The sequence below is a fragment of the Varanus komodoensis genome, unplaced genomic scaffold, assembly GCF_004798865.1.
Source record: "Varanus komodoensis strain SLA01 unplaced genomic scaffold, ASM479886v1 scaffold2, whole genome shotgun sequence".
Classification (NCBI taxonomy): domain Eukaryota; kingdom Metazoa; phylum Chordata; class Lepidosauria; order Squamata; family Varanidae; genus Varanus; species Varanus komodoensis.
The window spans coordinates 58,263,043-58,284,512 of record NW_025335568.1 but is presented as its reverse complement, the minus strand read 5'-3'; the positions used below and the strand labels follow the sequence as shown (position 1 = coordinate 58,284,512).

At 41.9% G+C, this 21,470-nt stretch overlaps 1 protein-coding gene across 1 annotated transcript in view; it reads left to right on the top strand.

Moving 5' to 3' along the window:
• Nucleotides 1-21,470, top strand: part of TTBK1 (tau tubulin kinase 1) — a 127,547-nt gene that overhangs the window by 68,042 nt on the left and 38,035 nt on the right. The window contains exons 8-13 of the mRNA XM_044429669.1: nucleotides 3,818-3,883; nucleotides 8,567-8,659; nucleotides 8,814-8,939; nucleotides 10,338-10,492; nucleotides 13,747-13,966; nucleotides 15,412-15,587. Of these exons, the coding sequence (XP_044285604.1) occupies nucleotides 3,818-3,883; nucleotides 8,567-8,659; nucleotides 8,814-8,939; nucleotides 10,338-10,492; nucleotides 13,747-13,966; nucleotides 15,412-15,587 (836 nt within the window). The remainder of the gene's footprint in view (nucleotides 1-3,817; nucleotides 3,884-8,566; nucleotides 8,660-8,813; nucleotides 8,940-10,337; nucleotides 10,493-13,746; nucleotides 13,967-15,411; nucleotides 15,588-21,470) is intronic.

Genomic DNA, 21,470 nt, shown 5'->3' with positions numbered 1-21,470 from the left:
ATGTTAAGTAAACTGTTTGCATAGAAGGCTTTTCTAATATTTGTCATGCTACACAAATTTAGGGATGTGTCCTATCACACAAGGAAACTTCCTCTCTCATAAAAAAAAAAAAAAAATCAAGCCATCAACCAGAACCCTGCATACAGAAACTGGTTTTACTATTGCCAGCAATTAGTCTTTCATTCCTAAAGTAATTCTCACCATCCAAATGCTAAGGCGACTCTGGGACTCACCCTTCATTCCCCACACTTAAGACACACACCTAAACACCTTGGGCTGTGTTCAGTCCCTTGAAATGTTCTGCTGAAAATTCCTCTTTTGCTGGTCATTGTGTATGGGATGGCAAGAGAAAAGCAGTGTTTTTGTCATGACCGGCCTCTTCTGTTTGCATGGATTGGCAAAGCGCTGCTGTGCTTGGCATGCAACGGTTTCTGCTGACTCAGCTGTGGACCGCTGATTAGAGCTCTGTCTCCTCGTGATTCAGACCGCACTGCAGCAGTTCGCAGTGCTTGACTGAGGGAACTGTACTTACATGTAAGTGGTTTTGCTTCTGTGTGTGGCTCAAGCGGAATATCAAGGGAATGCCTGATCAGTCTTGATTTATCATGAAAATTGCAGGAAGCAATCAAAACCAAACTCTAATTAGAAGCTACTGTATTTTTCATCCTTTGTACTGCTGGTCTAAATTTGGCACATTGTGCAAATAAAGCCATCAAGTTCCTGGCACAGGTATTTCTTCAGTCTTAGTGCAAATATTACTACATTTAGAAAAATGTTTTAGAATAGGAATGCTTTAACATACTGCTTCTGTGGGGAATGAATTTGAATTGGGACTTAGCTGAGAGATTAGACATCAGTTATCATTACATAACAAGATTATGGTGTTACCTGAATGATTAATCACATTGTGATCCCTGTATGTAAATACCCATTGGATGCTATTAGATGAAGCTTTTATTCTACAATTGCCATGGCTTGTTCCTGGGATATTTCAGGAGCACAAGTATAATCTTCTTCCATGATTCCCTATCCTTGTTTCCTTCTTTTGCATAGCAGAAAAAAGAACCTAAGTAAAAGACACAATAGATGCATGGAGCATTTATCTTCATAGCACTAGGAGCCACTGCCTGGAACTATCCCTTGTCTATAAGCCAGATAGCCAGCTCCAGTGTAATTTTATCTGATCCATGGCAACCTTTCCAAATTTTAATCAAGAAATGGCAGGACATTTATCCATAGTGTGGTTTACAAGAGAGAGAAAATCTTCCAGGAAGGAAGGGAAATGTTACATTCTCCTGTTTCACCTGCAGTGAGACCTGGTGACCACCTCCTCCAATACGGAATGGGACCACTTTTGAGGAAGACAGTTGCTGTGGCAAAGTATACTTCCAATTCCCTGAACAAAAGCATAATTGTAACCTTTTACAAATACATGTTTGTAGCTGAGACATGTTATTCCCACATGAAAGGCTTCAGTCCGCACCTCCTTGCACCTATGCACGCTATTACATATTTCAGAAAGCTGTCTTTAGTCTAGTACAAGATGGGTTCATTAGCTTTGAAATAGCCTGCCCAGTACCATATTCTGAATCTGTTGGTACATTGACTATAAGAATTTCCTTTTAGTTCAGCAGAGAAGCTCTCACAACTCCCTCATGTTGCAGCCATTCTAGTATTTTTCAAGAATTTTAAAGACATTAGAATTCTTCCAAAAGATGAATAGGATTAGCCATTTGCCTTGGGCAGGTAACAGGACACCAGTAGTGTCCCTGGCAAATAGGAACTGTTGGAAGTGTGGAATAAAATCAGAATAGAGAAGGGGCCCTTCTCTGGTCTGAAAAAGCAAAAAGGAGCATCACAGACACAGTGGAAAAAAAGAGTAAAAGGGTGGTCTGAACAGAAAGCACTTGGTATTAGGAATGTGTCAATGACAGGAGAGCCAAGCATATGTGTTGAAAGGGACTACATGGCATTTACTACAACTCTCTAATGTGCCCGTATCCCACAGATCATAATAACAGCACGATACCCTTCAGGTAACTCAGGCGAGAGAGCCAAGGTGGATGTTGCAGGGGAAGGAATATAAATAACATGTTGAGCTGACATTTAAATTCATTTCTGTTTTATTTCCCTCCATTTTGCATTTTATTGTCATTGTTTTCTTTGGGTTTCTCTTTGTTTTACAGTTCTTTTGGGCTCCTTTTTTGAGACTGTGTTTGATGCGTTGGCTTCCCATCTGCTGCTTGTAACCATCTCAGCCATGAGTTGTGAGTGAGCCATCATGATGCTTCTTGATTTTTTTATTATTTTGTGCTTACTTGTTTTAATTATTATTATTGAATTTGTTTTAGTTTTGTTTTTGCTTTTGATTGTATAATTTTTACTTTTCAGGACGGGGACATGTCTTCACAGGCATAGGCTAAATCTTCTAGATTCGGAGTTGAAAAAGTTCTGGGCCCTTGTGGGATTACAGTTACTTGGGACTGTGCTGGAGTGGGAGCAGTTGGACTTGAGAGAAGCCCTCCAGTTGTTGCATTTGACTCTTCTTATGTAGGAACCAAATATGCCAATGCCTCTCTTGTGCTCTTAAAGTGAATTCCTCCAAAGCAGTCAGTGTAATTGCAGCAGTTTAATTGATGGAATCCTTGTAATATAGATGCTAGCCCCAAAGAAAAAAGTGGTGGGGGATTTTTTTGGTTCAGTCTGATTAGTCAAACCTAAATTATGACCTTTACTTATCTGGAACAACTTCCTTATGACACTTAAGAGGGGGCATCTTTTCAAAGATGCTGTAAGATCCCATCTTCTCCTAGTTTGTTGAAGAATTTTCCAGAGCTTGTAAGAGCAGAGATTTGATTCTGTACGATGGAATCAGTCCTTAGGAGATGCCCAGGAGATAGTATCTATATTTGCGCCATTGGAAAACATGGGCTCTGAAAATCATGTTTGAATATTCAGCCACATCTTAAGACCATTCAGTCTCACATGTGCAGAAAGTTTACTCATGCCTCAGGGGTTTGCCTTCTCCTTCTTCCCCCTGTGCTTCCCATAGCCTCTTGAATCTGATTTGGAGGATTTTTTAACCCCCCGAAGCAAACTTAAGGGTTCAAGTGGGGAGGAGGCTCCTGTTTTTATAGCAGTGTCTGCTGGTAGATGGATGAATACAGCCCAGCATCAGTGGAGAAGAGTTCATCATGGTCCAATCCACTATCTCCCCATTTGCACTGCATAACAGAAAACCCAGCTGAAGAACCCACAGCAGGGAATCAGTGTCAGAATGAACATACGTGTACAATGCACATGCTTGCAAACAAACATTTGTTCCCACTTGCATCCTTGGTTATGCAACTGAAAGGATTCAGTTTTATTAAGGAGAAGGAGGCTGTCATGATCAGTTTCTATAGACCACCAATGGGATACAGCACTCATTTGGACTTTTCACTTCCTCGTAAACTTAATTTACCTGAAACTAGTGGTTTACTGTTCTGTACAGAAAAGAATTTCTGGGCTTTTGTGAAGCACTGTTTTTATTGTTATTACCCTTACAGAATATATTTTTAAAAACATTAAACTGCAGCTGCATTGAGCCTGTGAGGTACAAGTGACTCTTCCACTCTGACATTTAGCTGTTCCTGAAGGGTTCATTTGAGGAGCAACTTTTAAACCATAACTGAAATGTCTACCTAGGGCTTCCATTGAAGCTAATTCATGCAATTAAAATGGTTTGTAGCCTTTGGTGATAAACAAAACATTTGTAACTCTACTGATTCTCAAATATGATGTTTTAAGGTTAAATTTTCTTCTCCCTTCTCATTAGCCTCGTAACGTTGCTGGTTTTCGGGGAACAGTCCGCTATGCTTCAGTGAATGCACATAAAAATAGAGTGAGTATTTCTCTTTTCTTGTAGTGGGATTAAGTGTTCCTACCTTTGTAAGATTATATTGGGGAACTATGCAGAGTACATGCTGGAACCAGTTTGGGGTTAAGGTGGTCCTGAGAGTATTGGTGCCTCTGTGTATATTGTAATTAAATACACTGACCTGAATAAACATAAGCAAGGGATTGTTGTATTTATTATGTTTCTATACTGTCCTTTAGCCAAAGCTTTCTGGATGGTTTGCAAGACAACTTACAAGATAGTATGTATGTAGCAAACTTTTAAATGTTACTACCCCATGTTCTCATCAATAGGCAGCTGTCTTGCACTGTTTCTCAGACTTGAAGGACAAAAAGCAGTGTCTGGTGCTGACCTTTGGAGAATTTGTACTGCTGCCTCTCTTCCCACCCCTCATTCTTCACTCCACACTCTCCCTCATGATTCACCTGATTGGGACAATTAGGGGTTTCCCAAAGAGTGACCTGAGTACCAGTGCGACCCTACACACCTCTCTCAATACCTCCTAGGCTCTCTGCACCTCCGGACTTTCATTTTCTTTCTTAAGGTAGCTGTTTTTTAACTGGGAAGAGCACCATACTGTAAAGTGAAGGGCTTTATTCAGGTTCAGGAGACCAGCTTTGGATGCTTCCAGGAAAAGTCCAGAAGGAACAGCCTTCCCTGGCATTCGTTTCAAGAATCTGGTATTCAGATGATATAATGGAGGAACCCTGTTACATTTCTAGCCTAAAGCTGTTGCACTGATAAAGCTATTTCCAACTTTTGATCTAATCCAATTTGAAAAGCTATCTGGCATCTGTTTGCCAATGATTTCCATAGGTAGACTACGCAGTCTTCAAAAGAAATAATTTTGGCTGTAATTGTTCTGTGGATTGCAGACTTAATAGAGGAGTGGGCAGACTTCAGGCTTGCAGGCACTCTCTCGCTCATCCTCTCTTCCCCTGCCCCCCACCCCTCAAACTACCAGGTCTACAAATCAGATCCAGGTGCAGCAACAGGCAATCACTTAGAATTAAATGATGTTTAGTCTAGGAATTTGTTTTGATTAGCTGCACTGAATGGAAGTCTTTCTGCCCAGAAATCTACTTCTGGATATGCTGTGCTTTTTAAAATGGTGTTTTAGCATTTTGTTTCAGAATTTTTGCTGCTGCGGTTAGGCAACTGAGAGTCAGAAATCCTTGCCAGTATGTAAAGCACCTAGAGTTCTACCAGTGGATCCATAACAACCTTCCGCATTCCCCAGTGTAACATTTAAATCACTGGCATTTGTTAGTTGTAAGGAAAGGTGAGGAAAGTTAAATATATTTTTTAGCAACCCTTCCTTGAAAAGAAAACTTCTATTATGGCTTTTACAAGCAAAGCTCATGTGTCAAGTTCTGCCAAAGTTTCTGACACAGTCACAACCATTTTTATAGTTTCTGAGTGCTCAGGTTGCTTCAGTTTATTCCCATGTTCCTGTATAAATATGCACATACATGAATGTGCACACACATATAGGGGAAATGGAGTGAGGAAAGGCTGGGAGAGCATGCAATGGAAGCACCGAGTGCATTCATGAATGAAACAAGCTCATATGCGCATAGCCACTATGGTGGACTCCACTTGCTCTCAATGAACTATCCACTGAAAGATGTAAAAGAACTATTTTGTGCGGAAGACAAAGATCCCCAGATCCTTTTACATTTCTACTCAGTAATTTCATCTTCCCTGTTGTTATGATCTATGGTTTTCCTGATTTTTTATATCTTTTTGAATGTGGGGAGGAAGGCTAAATCCAACAAACTGGGAAAAAAGAATGCTTCCAGCTCCTGTGCTTAATCTGTGTTGTCAGAAGTAACTTTGAGTGCTGTCATCCTTTTGAAGGGGGGGGGGGGGAGAAATGGAGAAATATACATAAGATTAATTATTGGCAATATTTCTTCCTTAATGCTGGCAGATCAATCATGCTCTGTCTTCCTTGTTGGAAAAAACCTAGACAAGTACTGGGTCACTATCACAATGTCATCAGGATGTATTCTGAAATTCCATGCACAGTACATATTTCATCTTCTTAGTGATTGTTTTGCAGTTTCCTTTATCTTTGCTCTCCCCCCCCCCCCCCCCAGTATTGGATAAATTTACCTGAGCAGCCTGTGATAAATGAGAAATGACTCCCCTCCCCCATCTATAAGCTCTCATCTCAGAGCACATTTCTGAGGTTGGAGCTGAGGCTGCGATTTCTCCTGTGGCTTGCTAGACTCTGTCTACTGGCTCTAGGAATGCATCCTTATTTATGGATTTTAAAATACTTGTAGGCGGCTTTTACAGTTATTCAGTGTGATGATGTCCCCATATTAAATGCAAATACCAAAAATAACAAAACTAGACTTCACATAACCAAACTAAATTTAACTTTTTCCAGAAGAATAGTGTTAAATGGTTTTGGAGATGAAAAATGTGGTCACCATGTACACGCACAACTTCAGTTAATCATGACTTGCACGCATGATTCTAACATGGATCTCCTAGAGATATTTGTCGGGGAGGCAAAATGTCTATGAAGCAGTACTTCTTCCTGTCATGTGCTGTGTAGAACAATGCAGAATGATAATTGTGTGATGGCCCACCAACAAGGTATATTTATATTTTTTGAAACTTTTATGCCCCATCTTATGTCTGAGACATTCTAGCCAGCTTATGTCCCAGTGAGTAATTAAACTCATCATTTCAGCTTGCAACATGTAATCAAACACAAGCACAGCAGAAAATACTATTTGTTGAGATCTATCTTTTGTATTTGTCTGTTTCTCTGTTAGGAGTGTCTTTTTCACTTAAACTCTCCCATCATCTGATCTAATTAGTTGCGACACATACACTTTCAAGCTCCATATCTGTTTACTTCTCTTTCTCTCTGTACTTCTGTTTCCGTGACTCTTGAATGCCGTGGGGCTTGGGCCTGAACTGGGCCACATGTAAGCATTCCACATCACGCATTTATTATGTACATGGGCCCATTAACTTGTAACTTGGCAGATGAGAAGCATGCCTTCCAAGGGTCATGTACGGCAAGTGCCTATAAACGTATCGTGTCTGTATGTGCCTGCCCACCCCTTAAGATCTGGATTGGGGGTCCTTCTTCGGGAGCCCTCTTTGAAAGAGATTAGGAGAGTGGCTACTTAGAGGAGGGCCTTCTCTGCGGAGGCGCCCGACTATGGAACATGCTCCTCAGAGAGGTGTGCCTGGCACTCTGTTCTTTTCGGCACCAGGCCAAACCTTTTTATTTTCCTATTATTTTAAGATTTATTTTTTATTTTAGTCAGGTTTTTATTAGAGATCTTATGCTGTGCCTCTGTTGTTGGACTGTCCTGAGACTTTTATGTATAGGAAGGGGTACAAAAGTTTTAAATAAATAAATAAAGGAAGACAATTCGTGGAAGACAATTTTTCCGTGGACTTGGGGGCAGGGGATGGTTTTGGGATGATTCAAGTGCATTAATTTATTGTGCAGTTTATTTCTATTATTCAGTATGCAGAATCAGTGGGAGCCTGGACCTTGTTTTCCTGCAACTAGACACAGCTAATTGTCGCTTGCCACTCACTGATAGGGTTGCGATATGAGTCAGCCACCAATTGGTTGTAATGGTCTCTGTGCAGTCAAACCTCTCTCCTAATGATAATCTGCATTTGCAGCTGCTTGCCAGCACTAGCATCACCTCAGACTATCAGGCATTTGATTCTCATAAGGGGCACGAAGCTTGGACCCCCCGCATGCACACTTTATAGGAGGGTTCGCTCTCCCATAAGGACCCAATGCCTGATGATCTGAGGTGGAGCTGAGGCAGTGATGCTAGCGCTGGGGAGCATCTGCAAATACAGAGGAAACTTTGCCTGCTTGCCCTCTGCTCTTCCCCTGCTGCGTGGCCTGGTTCTTAACAGGTCATGGACCAGTATCAGTCCGTGGTCTGGGGGTTGGGAACCACTGTATTAGAGAATACATGTGAAATGTATATACAGATAGCACTTTATCAGTACCCCAACACATAAATCAGGCTTCCATAAGAAACCTGTACTCCAAAGGAAGTCCAGCTAATTCCGCAATTCCTGACACAGCTTCTTCTCTGCTACTTACCTTCCCTTGGAGTGTATAGCTGTAGGAGAGTTTGGGTGCAATTTGGAACTCTTTTCTAGGGTTATCATGAGGCCAACAGGTCCAGCCATGGAGCAGATTCTAGCCTCAAGTATAAGTGTTTGAATTTTGGTAAAGAGGTGTGTGTGGTGGGGAGGTGTCTTCATTAAATCCATAAACCCCACCCCTAGACTCCACCTAATTTTAGCCAAATCATGATCCTTGTAGCCTTAGAAAATAAGAGCTGCATGAGTTGGTCCCCTTTTGGCCTCCACAATTCAAGCACAGCTGCACTGCCTTCTACATCAGAAAGAGGCTTTGTGCCTGATGTCTCAGAGTTCGAAAACAGGCAAAACAAAGCAGAGATGGTTTCCTAAAGACAGAACGTTTGACAATGCCCATTCAAAATCTCTAGCTTTCTGCTTGGCGAAGGCCTAGTTTTAATTATGTATATACAGTGGATTTAGTCATAGTCAGCAGGTTTCTGCTGGGTCATGATGTTGCTGTGGAGAGTACCGCTAGCCTCATTCTTTTAAAAATGTTCTTTTATTTTTATTTTTTTCCAGGAGATGGGTCGACATGATGACCTGTGGTCCCTGTTTTACATGCTGGTGGAGTTTGCAGTTGGTCAGCTACCATGGCGCAAGATCAAAGATAAGGTAGGGATTTCCATGCAGTGATAGAACAGTAGGCAGTTGCTAGGTAAGGTCTGCAATGAAGCAAGAACTCGTTTCTCACCCATTTCATCTGCCTAAGGGTTGACATTATGTGTAGTGTTGTGTGATTATGGAATCTGCTGTCATTTCCCTCTAGGAGCAAGTTGGTATGATTAAAGAGAAATATGAACATCGAATGCTGCTAAAACATATGCCTTCTGAGTTTCACCTTTTCCTGGATCACATTGCCAATCTGGATTACTTCACTAAACCAGATTATCAGGTAAAACACAATTTTAATGATAACGGGACACATCTGAGAGGTTTGTCTTTTTCTTTCCACACAGAAAGTTACTAAAATCTTTTGAAAAGATTTTCCCAGACATGTTGGCCTTGCTCCTTCGATGTTGTTTGGGAGAATGCTGTTTTGAGAGAGCCCTGCCCCTTTGTCCCTTATGTGTGTTTGGCAACTATGCATAGGCCAGAGGTAGGGAAAATGTTGGAGAAGGGAGATAATCCCCCACCCAGCCCTCCGTAGGCCAGATGCTGTCTGACACTATGGCCATGGCTCATGATGTCGTTTGGTCCTTCTCTGAAGCTTTGCCTGGATTCCCTCCAGTATGCCGTTTGGGAGGAACCCAGCTTCTGTGTGCATGGTTCTTGCAAAACCTCCCTGACCATGATGCCAGGATTAAGCAGAGCAGTGCTCCTCCATCTCATGCCTCGACTGGGATGGGTTTTCTTGCCCCATGCCTTCCCCATGGAAAGGGCAAAAGTAGTAGGGAGAGGAACCTATGCTGCTGTTTCCAATAACAGTGGAAATTCTCTTGTGCACTGCTCACCCTCCTAGTTGGCCGATGACTGGGGCTATCAGTGAAGTTCCCTTTTTCTGTTAGCTTTCGTGGAGTAAGGCTTCGGAGAGAATGGGCTTTGTAAATTGGAAGGGGCCTCATTTGAGGTTCCGTGATGGGTCAGAAACACTGGTCTGCTATGTTAATTGGCCAATGGGCCAGAAACTTCCCATTCTTGGATCAAAATATGATTCAAATAGAACCAACATATTGCTCTCTTCCTGAATCTCCAGTTAGCCTAAAACTATAGCTTACATTTCACTTTTGTTTGCTTTTAATGTCATCCTACCATCCTCACAAGCAGCTTGTTAGGATAAAATTACTAAAAATGTGAATATCGTTCATGGTCTGTACAAAATGCTTAGTGAAATGGCTTGTATTCTGTGTGTGGGGTGTGTAACACCTGTGATGCTAAGTGCAGAATTCTCATTCACATGTCCATGTATGATATTTGTTCCCTTTACTGTGGCCAGAAAAGAACACCCAGTCACACAAGTCAATGAAGCCAAGTCACAGCATGCAACAAAATAATAATAATAGCAATAGCAATAACAATAGCAGCGGTGACGGAACACAGTCCCTTGAAGGAGCTTTCTCTAAGTATATTCAAATGCTGAAAAGAGAGTTCCTGCTTTATGTTAGTCTGTGCAGTTAGTCTCCTGCAATTGTTAAAGGGATCAGGTGCCACGAAAGACATCTGTCTGCCTGACAGCCTGGAGAGCTTCTCCTTGTCAGAATAGACAGTATTGGGCAAGATTCAGAGGTGACTTCTGATGATCTTCGTTTGCCTGCGTTTTGAACCTTTTCCTTACACTTTGCTTCTGTTCTAGCTGATCATGACTGTATTTGAAAATAGCATGAAGGAAAGAGGGATTACGGAAAATGAGGCCTTTGACTGGGAGAAAGCTGGTACAGATATTTTATTATCCACAAGCACCTCCACTCCACCTCAGCAGAATACAAGGCAGACAGCAGCCATGTTTGGGTGAGTAGTTATTTGGAGCCATTATGCAGTCAAAATTCACAGAATTTCATTCCCTGGATGCAGGGTTGTTTTTATTTTTTACTGTTTTTGTGCCATCAAGTCATCTCCAACTTAGGGTGCCCCTTGCATTAATGCCCTCCAGATTGTCCCATCTTTGACAGCCTTGCTCAGCTTTTGTAAATGCCAGGCTAGGACGTCCTTAATGGTGCCCATCCATCCCATATTTGGACTTCCTTTTCTTCTGCCTTTTCAAGGAAATCCAAGGCCCCATTTAATAGAAGACAATTTATATAGTGCATGGGACAACTATTTGTTTATTTAGTTAAGATTTTTTATATATGCTCTCAGCACATTGCTCTCAGAATGGTTTGCAATGTTTTGGCACTTTAACAGTCAAGAATTTAAATCCATTTTCTAAAAATTATGAACAATGAGCCATAAAACTGCTGTCAGCACCCTGCGAGTAAAGGAAAGTCTTAAGCTGGTGCTGGAACAATCACAGTACTGGTAAAGGCACCATGCAGCAGAACTAAAACCTGTTGATCTATCACATTTATGCCTCACCTTTTTCTTGGAGGACTCACAGCAGCATTCATCAGATTTTATGACATACTGTCTTACCTGTCACCATCAACCCTTGCAGACAGATCCTGTGTCACCCTGGGCCAGCTCAGCCACGAGGCATGCTGAGCCGCTTGTGCCAGAGCATGGACTGACTACAGGCATTTCCATAGTAAAGTTTGGGTGAAATTTGAGTTTGAATGTAAGCTGCAAGCACATGGCTGGGCAACAGTGAGTTGGATCAAAGGAGCTCTTCAATTTCATGAACACAAGAGTCTTTGTTCCAATGGAGACTCCTGCTTATGGGGGGAGGGATGTAATCTTTTCTAATTCCTTCTTCCTGTCCACCTTCCATGCTTTTCCTGGGGATCTCCCAACCTCTGTTAAGATTGTTTTAGAGTACAGGGAACTGAAAGGGGGAATGAGTAAAAATCTCACTCCCATCCATTTCTGTGAGTGGGAACCAAAAGCAAAACCTTGTTCACAGCATTGTTGGATTGAACCCTTTGTGTCCATGGACATCTCTAAATGCAGATCCTCAACAGTTTTCTTCCAGTGGCTCTAGATGTGACTTTTTTCAATAATCTCTGACATTCTCAGAGTGTTTGGCCTGGAACGAAATTAAGAAATCTAGGAAGTGAGAAACTGCTAATGTTTTGATATAGTGTGAGAGGGGACAACACAACTACTTGGTGAGGAGGTACACTGTAAGGCATAGAGATGTGTGGAATTTGGTGATGCCATGTTTTACTTGTATTTCTGTGTCTTGTAAAGATACTTCCAAAGGATTGTGACCTCACTCCAGATTTAAATTTGATAGACACAGATTAAAGCAAGCAAGAGGTACCTCACATCTTTTTGGCTGTAGAAATGAAACATTGGTCACATTTATAATCTCATATTCTGTTAAGGGCAACTCAGTGAGTTTCATGCCTGAGCAGAGAGTTATCCATTTTCTAGGTCCAGTACTACATACGCTGAGAGGTAATATGATATAGTGAATCTTTGGATACTGGACTCCATATTTCTGAACCCACAGGTGCATTATCAGCAATAAACAAGCAGAACAGATCTACTCGCACATAGTAGAATTCTTCAAGGCTGAAAGACGAGATGCTTTCTAGCATGCTGACTGGTTATCATGGGATCCACATTATTGCCAATAATGAGTATTATCCACTATTAAAAGCAATGATGTAGAAGTATCACCTCCTTGCCACAAATGAGAATCTACTGAAGTCCCAAGATAACATTTGGGTGAGGAATAATGTTATCCCAGGGCGCAAGGTTATGGCTTTATGCTGCAACCGTGGAGCCTTATGGTCATCCAGTGCAAACTGGGAGGAGCAGCAGGGGCAATCTTTGTTTTTTCCATTACAAGGAAAACTGAACTATCCACAACAAATCTAGCTGCAAATTGTTGGCTTATTCTCAGCTTATTCAGTAGGGGGTGAATAACTTTCACATTCTTCCTCTGTCTCAGAGCCCATTAGAGAGGCCAGGAAAGGAGGCAAGAGAGACTGGAAAAGAAACTTTTATAAAGTTGCTGTACAGGTTTAGCGAAGCTCCTATAGGTGCAGTCCTATTGACAGCTCTCTCAGTGTTCAGGAACCCCCAGACATGGTGGCTTCTGATAAACCAGTCCAGGGCAGGAGGAGAGGTGGGAACAATCTTTGCCTCCTTGACCTCCCATGCTGCATTTTAGGCTAGGCAGGTTTTTGTTCATCTAGCTAGGGCACATCAAAGGGAGAGAGAAAAAGACTGAAGAATGGCATCAAGATAGCATGTTTCCTGGCCTCTCTAGCCTGCTTTCTTCCCCACTGAAACACCCTGTTTTCCCCATCTCCAAGGTTGCTTCTTTCTGCCCTTGCAGAACAGCTGGTACAGTCCTTTTCCTGTTGGCTGGGTGTGTGTCAGAATTCAAATGCCCCAATCTGAGGTTGGAGTGCTGTCTCCAGCCTCAGAGCTGGGAATCTGAAGTGTCCTGTGGTCCCTCAGACATTGCCTACGGGCTTAGGAATCCCTCTGCACATTTAGAAATGCCTGCTGCATTACAACATGTTTCAGGTGTGAATGTATTATCCTTGGTGTCAGCTACTCTCTGCTTTTTAAAAATTGTATTTGCAGTTATAACAAACAGAACGACAGGAGCAATACCTGCAAGTGGTTACACCAACTGCAAGAACACATGCAACATAAGAATAAAAGCATATCCAATCACAATAACTGTTCATTACACCATTATTACCTAAAATTTTGGACACTTCTGTTTCAAATATAGGCATATAAGTACACTGCACGTTTAAGCATCCAGATAAAACTGATGATTTTAATATATGAATTCAAGGACAGCTAGACAAGAAAGATTTTCAGTCCACTAAACAATAGATGGTGGGTATTTATCACTTCAGACTTGGAATATAAGTGTATTTGCAACTCTTGGGGCTCTCAGAGTCCACTTTTCCTTTCCTTTCCTGCTTTACGGGTATTGGCTGCTGTCGGATGAGCTCTTTTTGGACTGACCTGACCCAGCTTTTATAAAAGAGCCTTGCCTAGCCTGTTGCCATCCAGTGGTTTTGGGCTTCAACTCCCTTGACTATTGACCATGCTGCTTGGGCTAACAGGACGTGATTGTAGCTTCCTGTACAATAGGAGACTTTTACTGTGATTTTTGCATATTTTCTCCCCTGTAGTGTGGTAAATGTCACTCCAGTTCCTGGAGATTTACTTCGTGAGAACACGGAGGATGTTTTGCAAGGAGAGCACCTGAGTGACCAGGAGAATGCTCCCCCAATCTTGCCTGGCCGGCCAACAGAGAGCCTAGGTCAGGCTCCAAATGTCGCCTTCAATGAAGGAGAGGTTTGGGAAGAAACAGATGTGAACCGCAACAAACTCAGGATCAGCATCAGCAAAGTAAAGTCCTTTGACTTTCTTAAATCTGTACTATTCTCTTTGTCTTCCACCTGGTGTTGTACCCAAGAGACTGTGAAACTTTTCACATTAGTAATGAATATGAATATAGTATTTCTAATAAAAAGTGAGAAAATTGTGGGGCTGAAGAAGTCTGCTGTTCACAATATCAGCATATTTGACAAAATGCTCAAGGATCGGGAAGCTGCTCCTTTGATCTCTGTGGACGTGGGCAAGAAAAGACACATGAGCCACTATGTCATCCTTGCACTAGGTTTTTGTGGAAATTAATTTCCATATCAGGACAGTTACATTATGACTATCATTATTACAAAAACGTGTGTGTGTGTGTGTGTGTGTGTCTATATATATCTTTTATATAGATAGTATATCTATTATATAACTATATCTATAATATAAACTGTAATAGATACTGCATATAGATAGATACACTAAAATTTTATTTACAGTGTATATATACTCCTTTCTACACTAAACATTTATTTACACTGTCTTCAGTCTCTTACCATATTACTTAACTTAGATAATTAGACTGTTTGGCAAGCTCTGCTAGTCCATATTGTTTTTTTACATTATTCTTGTAGGGAGTTTTGTGTTACCTTTATAAGTATGGGATTTGAAATTAACAAGTAATGCTTGGTAGACTTTGCTTATGGAGGTCAAGGCAAAATGACTGATTCACAAGCTTGTGAGTGACGCTAGCATGTTACTCAGTACAGCTGTCTCTTAAGAATCTTGACCTTTATGCCTGAATTCCATGTTTTTATTTTCTGTTGCCTTTGTTTCTGTAAACAGAAAGAAAATGGCTCACATAAAAGATATCTCCTTCCCACAAAATGTTGAGCTACAGTTGCTATCTTTAGTCGTATGCTCTGTGTAATCTCAAGGGAGATACAGAAGATTACAGCAGCTACCTCTGAGCAGCCGGCAGCTGATATTCCTTTTTGGGGAAACTACTGTGGCAAGCTTCCACGGCTACCCTCCCTTCCACGGCTACCCTCCTATGCTGTTTATATGAGTAGACTGTTCAAATATGAACTGCTGAAAGTAGCATCTAAATCAGCTTTTAGACTTGTAATAGATGGTGTGCCTTAAATGACTGTGTCTAGTTGTAGAGTGAGAGGTTGTTGATCCCCTCCATACATATGTTATGAAGGCCTGCACAGGGTTAAAGTCATGGAGAATTCACCATGAGTGTCAGGACTGCCTTGGTGCTCAGGGTGGATCTCACCCTCGGCTCGTGACTGCTAGTTCTCTGCATTCAAGTATGGTCACGACAGCGTAATCCTGTTGCAGTGTCTTGAGTGCAGTCTGTCAACTGATGATGTGAGATGGGATGCGAATTAGCATTGCCATATGGTCGGTGGCATCACAGTGATTTATAGCTGACTTGGTGGTGTTCTGCTTGGGTTTTCTCTCGCTTTCAGACACAGTGTTTGGCAGAAGAAGATCAAAAAAGTGGCGTATGCCCCAGCTCCCCAGTGCGAGCTGCACCAGACTCCCCTACGACTCAAGGACGCTCTCTGAGATACCGTCGCGTGAACAGCCCCGAGTCAGAGCGCCTCTCCACTGCAGATGGAAAAGCAGATCAGCATGAACGAAGGTTCGTCGGTTATCCACAAGTTGCCTTTGTGGTTGCTTGTTTATCTAACTAGTCGTGGATCAAAGTCTTAGTAAGAGGTTTCTTGAGAGCAAGGCAAAGCTTGATGGTGAAAAACAATGAGTTCCCACTCATCAGGGGAAGCCATACCCCCCCCCCCCCCGGTTTGACTTGTTCCTCCTTTTCATCACCTCAGCCTGCTTATTCACCAACACCTCGCTCTTGCTCAGGGAGTGTAAGCAAAGAAGCAAGCAAACAGCAGGGGATAGAAGAATGTGAGAAGAGCCTTGCTGCTTCAGACCAAGATCATTCCGGTCCAGCGTTTTGATCATGCAGTGGCCAATCGGTGGCAAGAGGGAGCACTGCTATGTGTGATGTGCGCTTGTCCGAGGGCCCTCTGCATGGCAGGCGAGCTGAAAGGATGACGAGGAACAGAAGCCACTGACAACCCTAGCAATTAAGTAGCCTGATGGTGTAAGGGGTGCTACCAAGCATATCCTGTCCATGGGGCCCTCAAAACTGGGAGCTGGTGCTGAGGTCTTTGCTAATAGAATTGTTTCTCTGCTTCTCAAGTATCAGTGAAGTTGGGTTAACCTAATTCAGCCTCTTATGAGCACTCTTGTATTCAGATTTCAGTGGAACAGGATAGGATAAAGCAATTTTATCTAATAAAAATGACCATAGTAATCATGGTTAAGGGTGTGCTGCTTTAACAGCTGTGCAGCTTTTCTCAAGATTAGGGACAGAAGAGGATTCCAGGACAGTATTCAAAGTTAGTCCTATGTAAAGTAGACCTATTGAAATGAATGACACTTAAGTTAGCCACAAGTAGATAAATTCCCATTCATTTCAATGAATCTACCTTATATTTAGGTACTACATTTATATCCCACTGTTTTTTTTTCCTTTCAAGGAACTCAAGGCAGCTAATGTATTTCTCCTCCTCCTCCTCACAATCTTGTCCTCACAACAACCCTGTGAGGTAGGTCGGACTGAGAATCTGTGACTGGCCCAAGGTCACCCAGTTGGCTCCATGGATGAGTGGGGACTAGAATCCCAGCCCCACACTCTTAACCACTACACCACACTGGCTCTCCTTAATGCTGGACATTTAATACACTGGATGCCACCTTAAAAATCAAGAGGACATGTAATATTGCTTCAAACACCTAATCATGGGGAGTGAAATTCCCCAAGATTTTATGTTATTTTTATTTGGGCTGGTCTTACCAATACTTTTGATTCTAAATTCCTGGTAGGTGCTCTTAATAGTAGCTGTGTTACTGGCAATATAGGAATTTCATCTTAGATATTTTAGGTCTCATATGTCAGATTTATCCTAGTAATGGAACTCACTGTAAGCATTTTATTGCATGGTCGCATTCTCTCAAAGCATACAATAAAGAACTGGGGATGGGTCAGTGGACACAATTTTAGGTGAATATGTAGATTGTTAATGCTTTATCTGTCATATAAAGGCCAGTCTGAAGTAACTTTCAGCTCTATTAAGATCAGTTGTTATTAGAACAAAAACCACATAGCACTTTTCTGTTGTAAGATTCTTCAGGTCATGTGTGTGTGTGTGTGTGTGTGTGTGCACTCATGCACTTGTATGCATGGTAGGGCTGTGAGTTTACACTTGTATGGTTTTTTATTGTCAAGTCATTACTGATAATTATGTGTGGGATCTGCAAAAGATGTGCAGCTCTTCAGAGTTCCAGCCAGACTGTGCCTCCCTTCAGGATCCTCCGTTCCATTAGTTCCCCTCTCACTGGCTTTCCTTCTGCTCCCTTGCCCCAGCAAACACCCAGTCTTCACTGGCCAGTGAGTATGCTTGGTCCTCCCTGGGCTGTTTTTTCCCCACACTGAGTTTTCTCCCCTAAAGTACTGCTTAAAACCTTGGGGTTCCCCCAAGCCTACTGATACTTTCCTCTTGTGCATGGATGGTATCATTTTGGCTCCATAATGATTATTATTATTATTATTATTATTATTATTATTATTATTATTATTATTATTATTATTAGAACATTTCTATGCCGCCCCTTGCTGAAGCCTTGGGGCGGCTTACAACACAACACAATACAATACAATACAAAAATAACAATATAAAATTAAAAATTAATATATATATATATAAATGATATAAAAGTTAGAAAAGTTAAAGAAAAGAAAAGAAAAGAAAAGAAAAGAAAAGAAAAGAAAAGAAAAGAAAAGAACTCGCCCTGGCCAGATGAATAAGTGAATATTGTTAACAATTAAAATGACGTTTAAATAAAAAGGTCTTCACCTGGCGCCGAAAAACAAATAACGACGGCGCCAGGCAGACCTCTCTGGGGAGCACATTCCATAGACTGGGCGCCACCGCAGAGAAAGCCCTCCTCCGAGTACCTACCCTCCTAATTTCTTTCACGGAGGGTTCCCGGAGATGGGCCTCTCCCGCAGATCTCAAGGGGTGGTCGGGCATATATGGACGTAAGCGCTCCTTCAGGTAACCAGGACCCAAGCCGTTTAGGGCTTTATAGGTCATAACCAACACCTTGAATTGGGCCCGGACTTCAATGGGAAGCCAGTGAAGCTGTCGGAGGACTGGAGTCATGTGAACATAACGCCCCGTCCCCGTCAGCAACCTGGCAGCTCTGTTTTGAACCAACTGAAGTATCTGGACCATCTTCAAGGGAAGCCCCACGTAAAGTGCGTTACAGAAGTCAAGGCGGAAAGTCACCAGCGTGTGTGTCACCGTCGCCAGGCAGTCGTACTCCAGGTAGGGGCGCAGCTGATTAATCACCCGAAGCTGATAGAAAGCGCTCCTTGCCACTGCTGTCACCTGAGCTTCCAATGAAAGCTCCGGGTTGAGGAGTACTCCCAAGCTGCGGACCTTGTCCCTAAGAGGGAGTGCAACCCCATTCAGGGCCAGGTCAAATCCACCCTCTCCGAAGCCTGATCCGCCAACCAACAGGACCTCCGTCTTGTCTGGATTGAGCTTCAGTTTATTGGCTCTCATCCAACCCATAACCTCAGCCAAGCATCGGTTCAGCACAGCCACTGCCTCACCTGGATTAACAGCTGGAGAATAAGGTGGATATTAGTATATAGAATAACAACTACATAGCACATTCTGCTGGAAGACTTTTCAGTTCATAATTCTGATGAACCAACAATTTGGATTTCTCTATGTTGTGACTTTACATTGTGCTCAAAGTACTATAGAAGAGATTGTTCAGTCATTTCAGAGGGAAAGGTTAAGAATCATCATCATTTTGCTTTCAGAGGAATTATGAGAGCCAGTGTGGCGTGGTGATTAGAGGGTTTGATGGGGGACCCAGGAGATCAGGTTTCTAGTCTCTGCTTGACCATGAAGCTCACTGGGTGTCTTTGGGCCAATCACAGCCTCTCGGCCTAATTTACCTCACAGGGTTATTGTTGTTGTGAAGATAAAAAGGAATGGAGGAGGACTATGTAAACTGCAATGGATTCTTTACAAAAAGAAAGAAGGCATGATATAAATAAGGCCGGGGCGACTTATTTTATATTGTTAATTTGTTTTATATTTTTAATGTATTATATTTTAATTTATGTTGTGAGCCGCCCTGAGGCTTCGGCGAATGGGGTGGCATAGAAATATTTTAAATAAATAAAAATTTTAAATAAATAAATACATATACATATGTTCTAATAATAAACAATAATACACTTTCCACTTCATAAATACTATTATTTATTTATTAGATTTATAGCCTGCTTTTCTCCTATGAATGCAGAGTGTCTTACATCATTCTCCTCCTCCTGCTCTCAATCTTAGCCCCATAACAACAACCCTGTGAGGTAGGTTGGGTCGAGAGCCTGTGACTGGCCCAAAGTCACCCAGTGGGCTCCATGGCCAAGCAGGGACTAGAATCCAGGTCACCTGAGCCTCAGTCCTGCACTTCTAACCACTACACCACACTGGCTCTCTGTTTCTATTGCATTTGGTTCAGAGTGAAGCATGAAGACATTCAATGATAGAATGGGGAAAAGGGTTTGCATTTCATTAACCTAGATTATTCTAAAAGTGTTGCTCTTAAATAATTACATTAAATAATTAAGTGTGTGGCTAGGACAATGACCAAGGGCAACAAGTAATGTGTTCAGGTGCTTTAAATCGCCCTATAATTAAGTTCAGAATTGACCTTTACAATTAACTTCTAAAATTGACTTTTTAAAAATAATATGGTCAATGCATAGCCCAGAACTTACTTGAAGAAAGTTGCATAATTTGGGCAGGCAGGTTTTAGGAGACCTAAACATGGTCATTCACAAATGTTTTTTTTTAATCTATAGAGCACATTTCAATAGGTATTTCCATTTAGTTCACAAAAATGTATTTATTGATATATCCCATCTTTTTTCTAACGAAGAACCCAAGTTGGCTTACTTAATTATGCTCATTTTCATTTTATCCTTGCAACAACCTGTGAAGTAGGCTAGGCTGAGAGTCAGGGACTAGAACCTAGATCTCTTGAATCCTAGTCCAACATTTGAATCATTATGTCACTCTGGCTTGCCCATAAACAATATAAATTATTTATTTATGTTATTGCTGCCCTGAGACACCGTAAAGGGTAGGATATTAAAAATTCTAAATAAATGATAGATAGGTAGATGGATAGATAGATAGATAGATAGATAGATAGATAGATAGATAAGGCAATAAATATATACTAAAGCATTGATCAGTAAAAAAAAGCTGAATAAAAAACGTGCAACATACAATATCTCACTGGGTTAAAAGGTCTAAGAACATTCAGAAGGTCTTTGCCTGCCACCTAATGTTGGTGCCAGGCAAATGTTCCTTGAAAGGGAATTCCATAAGTGAGCCACCACAGCTGAGAATGCCCTTTTCTGAGTTGTCATCCTGCTCATCTCTTGTGGCAGGTGGGTCACTTTTGTCAGGAGCCTTGGAAAATGTCAGCCTGGAATAACTGAAGGAAAAAAGTAGGGCTACATGTGATCATAAAACCAGGGCTCTTGATGAAAAAAATGTCCAATGTGGACACTTCTCCTCCACAATGTACAAATCCCTCATCTCATTCTAATGCCATAATTTCTATGGATTTCTCACTAGAGGTCCCTCAGGCCAATCAATATAGCAGAATATGATGAATGAATGGATGAATGTGGCAGCTCTGGATTTGTGATCATGTGTAGTTCCACCATAAAAGAGATAAGTAAGGAACTGTTCCTTCAACACAATTGACAAGAAGGTGGTAGGAGGCAAGCAGGATGAGGCTACAGGAATCAACGGCAGGAAACAGTCATGGCTATATGAATTCAGTCTGGACCACCACATGTTTGAAAAGTCCAGTTGCATATACTGTTTGGTACGAAGCATTAATCTAAACATGCTTTCAATGTTTGGCAGATCTTTAAGTACTTAAGTTCTTTTTGTTGTTGTTGTTGTTAGTCGTGAAGTCGTGTCCGACCCATCGTGACAACATTCCTCCAGGCCTTCCTGTCCTCCACCATCCCCCAGAGTCCACCCAAGCTCACACCAACTGCTTCAGTGACTCCATCTAGCCACCTCATTCTCTGCCGTCCCCTTCTTCTTTTGCCATCTATTGTTCCCAGCATCAGGGTCTTCTCCAGGGAGTCCTTCCTTCTCATTAGGTGGCCAAAGTATTTGAGTTTCATCTCCAGGATCTGGCCTTCTAAAGAGCAGTCAGGGTTGATCTCCTCTAGGACTGACCGGTTTGATCGCCTTGCTGTCCAAGGGACTCGCAGGAGTCTCCGCCAGCACCACAATTCAAAGGCCTCAATTCTTTGGTGCTCAGCCTTCCTTATGGTCCAACTTTCACAGCCATACATTGCAACTGGGAAAACCATAGCCTTGACTATACACACTTTTTT